General features: G+C 52.3%; 1 protein-coding gene across 7 annotated transcripts in view; it reads right to left on the reverse strand.

The window, feature by feature from the left end:
• Positions 1-12,514, reverse strand: part of CAMTA1 (calmodulin binding transcription activator 1) — a gene marked incomplete at its 5' end in the record, with an annotated part of 208,918 nt that overhangs the window by 23,902 nt on the left and 172,502 nt on the right. For all 7 annotated transcript variants that reach the window (XM_021417392.1, XM_021417391.1, XM_021417393.1 and 4 more), the window contains 3 exon segments: positions 8,350-8,484; positions 8,870-8,996; positions 10,169-12,024. In XM_021417392.1, the coding sequence (XP_021273067.1) occupies positions 8,350-8,484; positions 8,870-8,996; positions 10,169-12,024 (2,118 nt within the window).

The following is a 12,514-nucleotide window of genomic DNA, read 5'->3' on the forward strand; positions in this document are numbered from 1 at the left end:
GGGTCTTCTCCTGCCTGGCTGAGAAGTGCCTTGTCAGTTGTCTCGTGAACTGCAAAGCCTTTGGGAAATGCTCGTCATGCGGATGCACTCTGACAGCCTCACCTCCCAACTGCAGGCAGCGCGCGGCAGCGAGCGGAGTCATGTTGCTCAGCAAGCCTTTGTTCAGGCAGTGCTGCAGTGTGCTGCAGTGCAGTCCGCTCCCCTGCCTCCTCCTTCCCATCGCCATGCTGAGCACGTATGCTGCAGAGCCCGACAGCGACCCGGCGTCGCCGAGCCATCCTTCAGCTCGGGGCTGTGGCAAACAGCTCATGTCGCAGGGACGCAGCCAAGCTCCGTGCTGCACGTCCCACACCCGCACGGTCTGGCTGCCAGCACTCGTGTTTTATTGGAGCTAGGAGGAGCAACGCACCCCAGCTATCACATCTGAGCCACCAGCCTCACACAGACAAAAGTTCCGTACGGTCAGAAACAGCAGCAGAAAACGAGAAACAACAGCAGGTAGTGCAGACTGAGATATGTATTGATATGTATGTATTTATTCTTTGCTAGCTCCAAACACTGTAGAACTGAAATGGGGGTCCCAGGCCTGTGCCCATCTTCCAGGCTCTCCCCCAAGGACCACGGTCTCTGTGACGAAGCTCCTCCTGCTCTCACTAAGAGCTTCCTCACACCCTCTGCCACAGGACTGACTGAGGCTACCAAGGGCACAACTGTCACTGTACCACTGTCCCCAGACAGAAACAAACAAAGGGCAGAAGGGAACATTTGTTAGGAAACGGCATTTGAAATAGCATCTAATATTCCTATTCAGACACCTGGGCAGCGCTCCCAGGAACTATTTAGGACAGCACTGCCTGGTTTTGGGTAGCAGAGGGTCTCTGTTGGACTCAACAGGAGTCTGCGGAACAAACATCAGGAATTCACCCGTCTCGAACCTATAACGCTCAGTCCCCCGCCGGGACAGCGGTGTTTTCCACGGCTAGTTGTCACTCCTGCTCAGTCTAAAGGCAGATCAGAACCACATTGCTATTAATAAAGTGGGAATGGAATTAAAGCTTCTGGAGCTTCAGCACGGAGCGAAGGGAGCCCTCCCAAAGGCCAGCAGAGGCTGCTGCTATTTCCCCAGCCTGAACTGCAAAGCTCCAGGCAGCAAAGATGGAAACGGGGTGGGAATGCACAGCAAGTCTCTATGCCGCCCATCTTCCAGGTGACGTAATGCGCTACCTAAGCAGCCAGAACAAAGACGCAGCTGACAGCAGTGGCACAATTCTTTGCATACAGTCAGCACAGTTCCCGCACTGCTGAGAAACTGACAGAGCTACAGAGAGAACCTCTGTTCCTGTGGCAGACTCCAAGGAGTCCACCCGCTCACAGTGCTCCTTATCTGCAACAGGATCCAGGACCTGCGTGCATCCAGCTACAGCTCCCGCGCAGCCGTCAGCTCCTTCTAGGTGCACTCTGCAGCACGGCTCAGGATCCTTTTAACATCACCTCTTAGGGATCACTATTCTCTAAGCCCCAACTTTGTCAGCTTCAATCAAAACATTATCACCTCTACAGTCTCCGTATCAGGATTTGCCAACCTGTATCTGCACAGACATCAACAGTGTTGAAAATGTAATGTGCAATTGATGCCAGGGAAACTGGCATGAGCATCGCCTATTTATACACCCCTGAGTTCAACATGCTGATTGCCTAAAAAGCATTATCAACCAAGTCTCAACAACAAAAACGGGATGAAAGTGAAGTGCAAATGAAAAGGGGGGGGAGGACGAAGGTGCAGTAACTTGTTTTTACCTTTACCAACAACTGCTTTACCTTGCAATAATTAACAGAAGGGCTGTAAGAGCCACAGAGGATGTCCAAGACCATTATCCCTTATTACTTCTTATTTTGCTAGTCAAATCCTTTTGTCGGAGCTCACTTCAGGGGGCCGCGAGCAGCCGGTACTTATTATGCCAGGAAAATATATGACCACTGTTTCTATACTCTTATCTTTCATCTGCAGCAGGGGGTCTCATGACAAGTACCTGTGCACAGAAAACAAATGCTCGACTGCATATAAATCAAGTTGCCAAAACAAGCTTCTCTCTGGCTATGCTGCACAGGAAATCTGAGCTACATGAGATTCCTGGCACTGGAAGCACCCAAACTTCTTCCAAACGCAGCAAAGATGGGTGTGGACGCCTGCGCTACCCAAGGTCAACCTTGTCCCATGTACTCTCACCTCTTTAAAACCTGAGGCAGCAGAGAACGTACCCAATATCTTTTGCCGATGTAACACAATTTGAAGACTGAGCAGACTTCATGGGTTTCCAAAACTGTTCTTCAAGGCTGCTTCCAACTAAGCTGATGAACGCGACTGCATTTCTCTACCTGAAACACCTCATGACTTACAGAAAACTACCTGAACTTGCTATCTCCTCTGGAGATTATTCTTCTTCAAATTTAGCCATAAAAGTGTAACCCTCAAGCCCCACAAGTAACTCCTGCACAACGTATTACTTTAGGCGACCTGTTCCATCATGCCACGACGATGTTTTCACTTCTGGTGCTCTCAGTCCTCGTAGAGGAGTGAGACACTGCCCCATGGACTCACAAACTTGGGAAGCTCTCCACCGCGGTACCTCTTGGCAGGGCCTGGCCCTCCTGAGAACACAACCTGCCCCAGGGCCACGGCTTGGCAGCGCGACGCAGCAGCACGGAGGGGCAGGAGGAGCTGCTGGGCCAGAACCCAACCCACAGAGATTCCTCTGAATCTACACATAAATACCCTGCGCTAAAAGGCAGCTAACCACGGCGCTTTCCAACACCTTCCAAGCCTTTTTTTCCACGTGAGCAGGTTACAGGGTCACTACCGGGAATGCGTGTGATCATTGATACCAAGCGAGACAACCTCCCTACAGAACTAGCAAAGCCACACAGTCACGCTGCCGCTCGGCCACGTCATCCCGTCAGCAGGTGACAAGACGCTCAGGACTTCAAGGATGGAGCTCTCACCCCAAGCGGCACAGGGAAAACAAGAACCAAACTTGGGGTGAACACTGTGCTGCAGAAGGCATTCACAACTGAAGCGCTCCCTGTGACAGCACATGCCTCCATCCCCATCTTCTAACCCAAGACTTGTTCCAAAGACACTTATTAGCCAAAGTATTTCATTTAATGTTTAATGATGGGAGCTTAGAGGTAACGGTCTCTACCGCCAAATAAAAGGTCTTACAATTTCTCCTTAATATTGTATGACACACAAACAACGCTGCTAGCCAGAGAGGTCACTGTCAGGCAGAGAGAAATGCCACAAGTACAGGAAAACACTACTCACGCTGAGCCCAGGAGGCAGATGAAGGTCTACGCTATACAGAGATAATCTCGGTATCACACCATTACCACTCAGCAGGAGATGGGGGTGGGACAGGCTGACTCTCCCCCCTCAGGTGCCACCTCTGTCCGTAACCTCCATAAAGCACTTACTAGCTGCTCAGAAATTCAGTGCTCTCCCACAGGTGCCAGCACCGTAAGAGATGTGCATGAAAGCATGCAAGGAGCAGCAGCCCCAGGCACGCTGCTCCTCTGCACAGGGACGCACGGTGCTCGCAGCGTCTGCCTCCTCCAAGAAGGGCTCCAGGAGCTGCGAGCAGGAACAAAACGGAAACAAACCGACACGCGGGGATAGGGCAGCGAAAAGAGACAGTGACCTCCAGCACCGGGAGCTTTCAGAGTCAGACATCAGTCCTGTTCATTCCATTTCTCAACTGGGAGTAACCCAGATGGTCCGAATTCCTGCTCCTTCTGATGAAGCGCCCTGCAAAACAATTTTGGGAACCACTTGGCACGGAGCAGGTGTGTCACAGCATCCCCAGCTCCTCCGGGAAGGTCTGGGCCGTTCCATTCATCATGCTCCGGACCCGCTCAAACAGAAAACTGCGCTCTGGAGGCGTTACGGCGCTGCTCTGCACGTGCGATGCCCCAGCGAGCGCAGGGCCAGGACCCGCACCCGCCTGTGACGGCGCCTGGAGGGGAGCGGGGAGCAGGGAGGAGGGCAGGGCAGGGCAGCGGACCTAACCCCAGACGAACCGCGCGCTGCGCACCGCCCCGCAGCCCTTCACGAACGCGGCTCTTCGCCACCGCTGCACGGCCACCCGCCCAGCGCCTAGCGCTGCCCTCCCCGCAGCCGCGATCCCCGCTCTCGGACACTGACCTGCGCGCCTACAAAGGCATCGGCGGCGGCTCCAGCCCGCGCCCGGCGGCGGGGCAGGACGGGCCCGGCTCTGTCTGCCGCGGCTCCCGCCGGGCTCATGGCACGCCGGCAGCCAGCCGGAGCTCCCCGGCGCGCCGCAGCCTCAGCGGAGCGCTCCCCGAGGCGGAGCACGGACCGGCGGCGCGCAGGGACATGTTCCGGCGGCGGCAGGAGGAGGACGCGGCGGCGGGAGCCGGAGCGGAGCGGCGGGCAGACACCTGGCGGCGAGCACCGCCTCCGGGCGGCACGGGGATGCGGCACGGCGCGCTGGGACCGCCGCTCCGCGCCCCGACGGCGGCCGTCCGCTGCCCCGCGGCTCTCCGCCCTCAGCCCACGCCGGGGCCCCTCGGCGCCGCCATGGCGGGGTGCGGGATGCGGGCCCCGTCCCGCGGCGACGCTCAGCGGCGGCCCGGGGCTGCGGCGGGCGGCGGCGGGAGGTTGCGGCCGCCGCCTTCCATTGTGTGCGGCGGCGCGGGCGGCGGCCCTGCCCTGCCCTGCCCCGCTCCGCGCCGCGCCGCTCCCGGCGCCGCCGGGCCCCGCCCCGCCCGGGTGACATCACCGCCGCCAGCACCGGGCTGGGCGCGCTGCCGCCCCGCGCCGCTCGGGCTCCGAGCAGCCGAGCTCCGGCACTGCGGCTCTCGTCCCTCCATGGGCGCTCCGAGGCAGATGTGCGGAGCTAATAAACATTAACGGTTTCTTCGCGTCGTTAAAAGCCGACATGAAATCCCCGAGGAGCACCGTGCGGTCCGGAGCCGTCCAGGCAGCGCGGCGCGTCCTGCAGCGGTCGGAGCCTCGGGACGGGCGGGACCCGCAGGGACCGCAGCGCTCCCAGCTCCCAGCTCCGCGCCTCGCGCCGCAGCCGAGGGAGGAAAGAGAGCGTCTGGGAAATGCAGTCGGAGCAACAGAACACAGCCTTCCTGAAATACGTGCATGGGAGCTGCCTGCCCTTAATGGCTGTACGTAAAGGGACCAAAAATGCAAATCTCAGCAAGAATACGGAACAGATAAAGGCTCCATGCATCTTCAGACCTCACCATCTCACAACACTTCCGTGCTAGAAACAGGCACCAGGTCGTGGGGTACAGGATCCCACCACCTCCACACACAGAGCCCGGGGGTTGGGTGCCACGCGTACATCCATGTCATGCCAGCAGCACCAAGCGACCAAAATTCTGCATCTTCCACCTGGGGAAGGCAGCCAGAGTTTGCTGGCTCTTCAGCTGCCTGTTGTGCTCCGTCCTATCAGTGCCATCCAGTACCGGCCGCAGCCCTGCCCGCCCTACGCGCACCTGAACCTTCACCTAGCTCACATGTCCCCCACCCACATTTTTAAATTCTCTTTGAGAATTTAACTTATTCCTTCACAGCTGCTTTCCTGCAGGTGCATAAGCATATCCCCAAGGAGCACTCATCCTGGCCTCCTCCAAATGCCCCATCACACCCCATGCCAAGCAAACACCATCTCTGCAGGTGCTTTTCGAAAGCAGCAAAGACTGCAGTGGGAGGCAAACACACTGGAAACCTGTACTAAAAAGCCTTTCTAATTTGCTATCTGTCTGTCGCCATAAGATCTGTCCTTCAGGTCAGAGGGGATCTTGTTTGCTTTTCATTTTTCTTGAGAGCGCTTCTCTACCGACAGCGAACGAGAAGCAGCAGCAGCAGATCCCGTGGCACAGCTCGGGGATGGGACGAGCTGATACATTCATGCTCATTTTTTCCTGCTGGTTAACACTGGGAAACTTTACAAAGGTGTGATTCCTCCTGAAGAAAAGAAGCTGAAGCTAAAGGTTTCCAGCTATCTGCGGAGCTGAGAAAGGAAAGCTGATTGACTGTCACCTCAGAGTGAACATACACCTCCCCTATGCAGGATGTCTTTGTCTTTATTTTGAAGGGATTCGGGGATGACACCATTTCTGCAGTACGGTGGAGTTTGTTAACCCTGTAGTGCTCACATAGCTGAAACAATTAAACGTGTTTGAACACTGTAGCACAAAGGAACTCAGAGTGTTCCTCTGGATTAAGTAAAAAGAATATTACAATTCTGGTCAGTGTTTCGGGACGATGCAGAGTCCTTGACATCCTTCCCTTGAGTCTACAGAACCGGCAGCAGGACAAGGATTTAATGCAGTGCAGTTAAAAGCAAACAGAGAAGACGAGGATTTGTGTATTTATTCTACCGATAGAATCAATTCACATTAGCTTATAGCTAAACTAACATCTGTGCTCTCAGAATAAAAGCAAAGATGTTGCTGGTCCATTAAAAAGAATGTCCTTTGCTGCTTTCAGAGCACTGTGCACCAAGACAGAGCCTTCCGACAGCTCACGCTTCGTACAACTATTCCGTCTTTTTCCCTGAAGGGCCTCTGCATTGCAGCGGTCCTTTTCCTTTTTTTTCCCCCTCTTAGCGATGCCCTACTTTGTTCACCGCTGCAGTCCCCCTCCCTTCCACCATCGCCACGTCACCACTCTCTCGTGCACAGCCTGCCCGCTGCCCAGCACGCAGGCAGCACAACGCCACGGGCAGCGCCCAGCCGCCTTCTGCAGCTCCTCCAAACCCACCCGCACCGAGGGAGCACTCAGAGAAGGACGTTAAGGTGCAGCCCCTTTGCAGGCTGCGCTGGAGAGATCGCACCATCAGTGCCGCTGATGATCGATGGACGCAGCAATGAGCAGTGACTGCTCAGCTGTGACCGTGCGACAGTCCCCAGACTCACAGCTACTAATGGCACGGAGGAAGCACCTAATTGATGTCTTAATGAGAGCAGCTTTTTCTGCCTATGCTTCCCAGACAGAAGAAGGGAGCCCACCAAAATCCAAAGGGTGCCTGCCTACATTTATACGCCGCTGGCCTGAATTAAGCTTAAAACTATGCAATATTTCTCCTGTTGAAGTCAATCAGTTCTACATATTTGCCAAGTCTGTCAAAGTAAATGTGATAACAATAACACAGTAACACAAATCTTTATAATGATAGCAGTATTTTGAAGTTATTAAACTCGTATCAAAAGTAATGTATCCACAGTAGATTTCCCAAAGCATGCAATCCTGTGATGATTCTGTGACTGAATTGCAGTTACCACGCTGGCAGCCCACAGACAAAACTGGTAGTGGTTAACTGACGGAGCAACAAACAGGATCAGTACATTAGCTCATTATTGCTCTTGTCTTCAGTACAGTCCTGTGCAAACAACTGCCCCTGTGATGTCTTTTGTGTAATGCTTTGTAACACTAATATTAGTTTCTCAGCAATTAAATCTCTGAAGACTTAGGATCTGACCATACCATATTTGTCTCCTGTATACAGCAGAGAAAACAGGCACTTAACAAATGGGTCACCTAGCACGAACATAAGGACTTTGCTAAGATTGCATCAAATGCAGTGCTGCAGCAGCTGACTCTCTGGTGAAGAAAGATAAAAGCAGTGTTGCTTGTCCTTCTCCATCCTACCGTGCCTGTTAGCACAAACCAGCTTTTTTTCCTTAGATCTCCTCGGTCTGAGTTGGAAGCTGCTCTAGCGATCACGCTCAGGAAGGGAAATGAACGTCCTGCCCATCTTGTTCAAACTGTCACCTTGGCAACTTCTCAAAGAGAACACCAATGAATTTCATGCAGTAGTACGGTAATAGCAGACCAGCCAGCAGATCTGTTGCATCCTTAGGGGCCGTACTGACTTCTCATCTTCTCCAGTAGCTTTTATAAGCAGTACCAGCGTGCACAGGTAAGTGGGGATATTCAATTCCTCCAGCCCGATGTTCCAGGCTCCTATGCTCTCCTACTATCCTTCCCATCTCTCTCCTCTATAAAATGCCTTTTGGGCGTGTACCCAAAGGCAATACTTGCAAGCACAATTATCACATAAATCCAAACCCCACGTTCCCATCCCTCAGTGCTGACATCAAGTTAACAGCAGTTCTGTTCTGATCACTCACATGTTTTTTCTGCCAACAGGAAGAGGGCTTTGATTAACAGAGCACTGAGCAACAGACCTTCCCCACAACACAGGCTCAGCTCTCTGCATCCCTCCCCCGCACCGGGGGCTGCTCCTTTCATTCACAGTTCTACCAGTTGCTGAGCTTAAGAAATAAGCTTAAAGAATATTGTGCACTTCTTACCATCCAAAGACAGCCAGTCATGCTGGGAGGAAGGCAGGGTTGGCAGAGCTCTGGCTTTGTATTCAAACACCACAGAATTGGAGATGATCTGATTGTTGAAGGCAACTTGCAAAGTCACGAGCCCAGTGTCGTGAGCTAAAAGAGAAGAACAAGTGGTGAGACAGAGACCTCCCTGCAGAAATGCAGAAGTATGACCCCGTTGGTGAACTCCCCCTGGGCAGGCTGACAGCAGATGCAACGAGAGCAGAGGGAGCATTTGTCAATATTTTTGTGACTAGACAACTGAAGAGTTCAAAATGTCAATCTGTATTTTAAAACAGGCAGGTTTTAAAACACATTTAAGAGCCATACAATAGGTTCTTGTGGCAGGAGGTAGGATCGTATGTGCCCGAAGATTAACCAACTTCACACCATTTCAAGTAGCAAGCTGTGGCCCAACAATGAGGATCAGTTACTCTGCGTATGTTTAAAGTCAAGAACTTCCTCTGAAGCCACCAGCTCTAGGAGAGGCGTTCCTTACCTGGGCAGTAGCAGCGCAGTACTCCTGGCTGAATTAAGGATGCAGGCACTGAGATCTGATCAAACAGACAGCTGTAATTATTGCTGGCTTCTTGCCATGGACCAGTGATTAGAACTTTCACTCCTCCCTACAATGAAAAGAGGGGAAAAAAGGGAAGCATTACGAAAAAAGCCCTATCCAGAGAGGACCGTGCACTGAAATGGTTGAATAGCAAACAAAAATCACAAGGGCAGATCCAAGTGCCAAGCTAACACAGATCCTTGGCACCAGTAACCACCGACGTCCCAGCGCTCTGCAGAGCTAGCACATCTCTGGCCACCTGCCCTGCCAGGACGGCTCTGCTCACAGCAGCTGCTGCTGCGGCCTGGCCTTCGGGATACCTCGTGGTGTGCCCTTCTTTGGTCACCAAAGTTACACTGTAGGGGAAACATAAACAGCATTCCATAACAGAGCATCTTTGTTTCTCTTCACTCACTCTGTTCCCTCCTCCTGCTGGCAGTGATACACCTTGCACTTTACTGGGTATCTAGAAGTTGGTTAAAAAAGGAAGCACGATGACACGGGGGTGACCCTGAAGGGGCTGTGCAAAAGCAGGGCTGCATTTGCAAAGGGGTCCTTCAACCCCAACTAGCAACTTGAGCTCAGCCTGTCCGAGATCTCTCTCCTTGCCCTGACACGGGTCTCAGCAGCGCTGTGTCAGACACATGAGCGCAAGGCTTTGGCAACTGCCTCTCCTGCTGGTGGGAAAGGCACCGGCTGCATCCAGCACGGACCTGCAGAAGTAGGACCGAGTTCCTCCTGCAGTCAGTGCCTGCTTCCTGCGGGCCGGCGGGAGCAGGGCACCCCCGGGACATTCACCATGCCAGCCCTCGTGATGGGAGCACTCCTCTTCTCACACATATGTGAGCAGGAGGAGACTGCAAAGCTGTGACAGGACGTATGCCTGACATAGCATAAATACCGCTTCGCATCATTAGCAAGATCCATCACACACAGTTCAGTGCAGTAAGGCTGTGCACAGTAGCACTATGAGGCCATCACATGGAAATACTTGGGCTTTCAATGAAACAAAACATTTCTGTTCAGACGTTTCTAGGTGAAGAAAGGGCCCTGTCAGGGTGACGGAGTGCTTAATTAAAAGTACACTGAGACATGCAAATGGCCTTGGATGCTCTTTCTTCTAAGAGAAATGTTTTAAAAACCTTGTCAAAGCTTTAACAAAACAGTTCTCAGAGCTGTTATTAACAAAGCAAGTAAGAATAAGGCAGTAAATGTTAAGGAGTAAAAGCCCTAACTTACCTCAGGGTAAGACCATTCTGGTGAATAATCTGTCACCATGAACAAGCGCCCACTCTGCTGTAGCAACCCCAAAGTGCCTTGTGCTGCAGCTGCCGAGACCACCTCAGCCACATGCATGTATGCCATCGTGCTGGCTCCATTCTCTGTGCTGCTGAGCTGCATGTTGGCTTGCTGAGGACTGCAGCAAGGGATGCACATTTCAGCCTGGTTGTAGGTTGTTCTGTTACTGTCTTCAGGCTGAGAGAGTCCGGCACTGTCACCTGACACCAACTGGTGTCCATAGAGGGCATTGCTCCCACCTTCTACAGATATGAAATCGTTAATTAGATCAGAAAACTGGTTGCTGAAGGAGATGTCAAAGTGGTCCAAGTTAAGCTCCATGTTGGAGGAGTTATTTAAGCTGGGATGGGCCACAGGATAGAGTCCTTGTACCATGTTTCCTTGGAGAATAGGGAGATTGTTCCCATTCCTGATACCTCCATTGGTCTCAGGCTGCAAGTAGTGTTCTGTGCTGCAGGCTTGAAGATCCCCTGATTTAAGTAGATTTTCATTCCCTTCTGCCTGCTGGGAGGTCTCCATGGGAACTTCAGCTTCTGCAGTCATAGCCTGGAAGTTTGCTTGGAACTGCATGAGCTGGAGAGAAGAGGTGGACTCTATTCTGGTTTCCACTGTGCCATTGCAGTTGGAAGTGGTTTGGGATGGGGACTCTGTTTTCACACTGGGGATTCCTATTGTATTCACAAATGAGCCACTTGTGTCATTCAAGTTGTTGTGGGTGTTTTGCTCAAGGGGAAGAGGTTTGCTGGCATCCTGCAGAAAGAAGCTGGGGGAAGGGGTCTGATGAACGTGAGGGCTCTGGACTGTCTGATTGAAGCTGGAAGAATAGTCCTTGTTGGAGTCAATGGCACTGAAGTCCATCTGCTCCAAGGTGGTGCTTGGGCTCAGACCTCCTCCAGACGGAAGCAAACCTGAACCAGTAGTGAGGGTGAGAGTGTTAGATGCAGAAGTGGAGGAAAATGCTTCTTTGGACATCTGTTGTTCAAAAGATGTGTCCTCGGTTTTAATTTCTTTCGTGAGAGTTGTATTGAAGTTGAAGCTACGTTCTGTGGTGGGTGACTGCCTTATGTTGGTACTGATGCTGTCACCTTTCATACCCCCTCCACCATAAGTCTGCCCTTGCTTGGGATTATTAAGAAAACAGTCTGGGTCAAAATTCATGGTGGTTTCTGGAATTTTTCTATTTCCATCTAAAGTTGTGGAGAGCACAAGTTCCTCGGAGACGGTGCTGGGTAGCATGGACAAGCTCTCTGAGCTGGCTGTTGTTGGAAAAGCAAATTTGTGTCCATCTGAACTCACAGCAAGTACCAGTCCTTGTGCAGCCGCATCTGAGGACAGAAGGTGTTGATTTGGGCCGGAGGTGGGTGACATGGTATACACAGCTTCACTGGTGACTTCTGACATAAATACTGTGGCACTTTGTGACAGGCTTCCCATAACTGATGCTACAGCCATGCTGGACACACCAGTGACTGCTGGGCTATCCGCCATATCCGGGTCGCTATTTAATCCACTGCTGATGGACACAGGAGAATTCTGGGTTGTGTCAGGAACTTCCACCTGGTTGGTGGAAGAAACCTCAGTACTATTTTGATGGAGCAACACTGGTTTCGCCACTTTGCCATTCCTCTTCTCTCGGTTGGAGGCCTTGCCATGACTGTGCTCGTTCTTGCCTTCAGAGACATCGTTATTTTGTACCTCTGAATGAGTGCTGTACCCACCTGTCCTTGGTTCGACCTTTGGTGATATGATGCGATGTTTGGCACTGTTACACTTGTGATGCACACTGCTTCCTGCCCCTGTGCCAGAAAACAACTTCGGTCATTCAGGAAGTACAAAATTAAACCAATGCCGGCTGCATATCTTATGGCTGTAGCAAAAGAAAGCCGTGCTTAGGTGCTTGTGTGAGGGAAGGAGAGAGCAAGCACACGTACTAGAGAGCAAGAGGCGCTGTGGAAATAAAAGTAATTTCTTGCTCGTACCACGTGCATAGCTCCCTCTCCATCTAATGTGCACACTTAGCTTCACCATGCATAGCACCTGCCCGGACCTTACTTCCTTCTACCCTGATGAGGTAACAAAGAAAGAGGAAAGGAATCAGCATCTGCGCCAAGTTTCAGAGCTATTTAATGTGAGCAAAGTCTGCAAAGCAAGGCTATTGCTGTCAGCTATGGGAGAGGGTTTCTGCCTTGCAGGCCCTGTTCCATTTGCACCACGGACAAGATCTCCAGCCCTGAGACATGGACGCTCTGCTCTTCTCAGTGGCTGATGTCAGGCGGTTTGACAACC

The sequence above is a fragment of the Numida meleagris genome, chromosome 20, assembly GCF_002078875.1.
Source record: "Numida meleagris isolate 19003 breed g44 Domestic line chromosome 20, NumMel1.0, whole genome shotgun sequence".
NCBI classification, from domain to species: Eukaryota; Metazoa; Chordata; class Aves; order Galliformes; family Numididae; genus Numida; species Numida meleagris.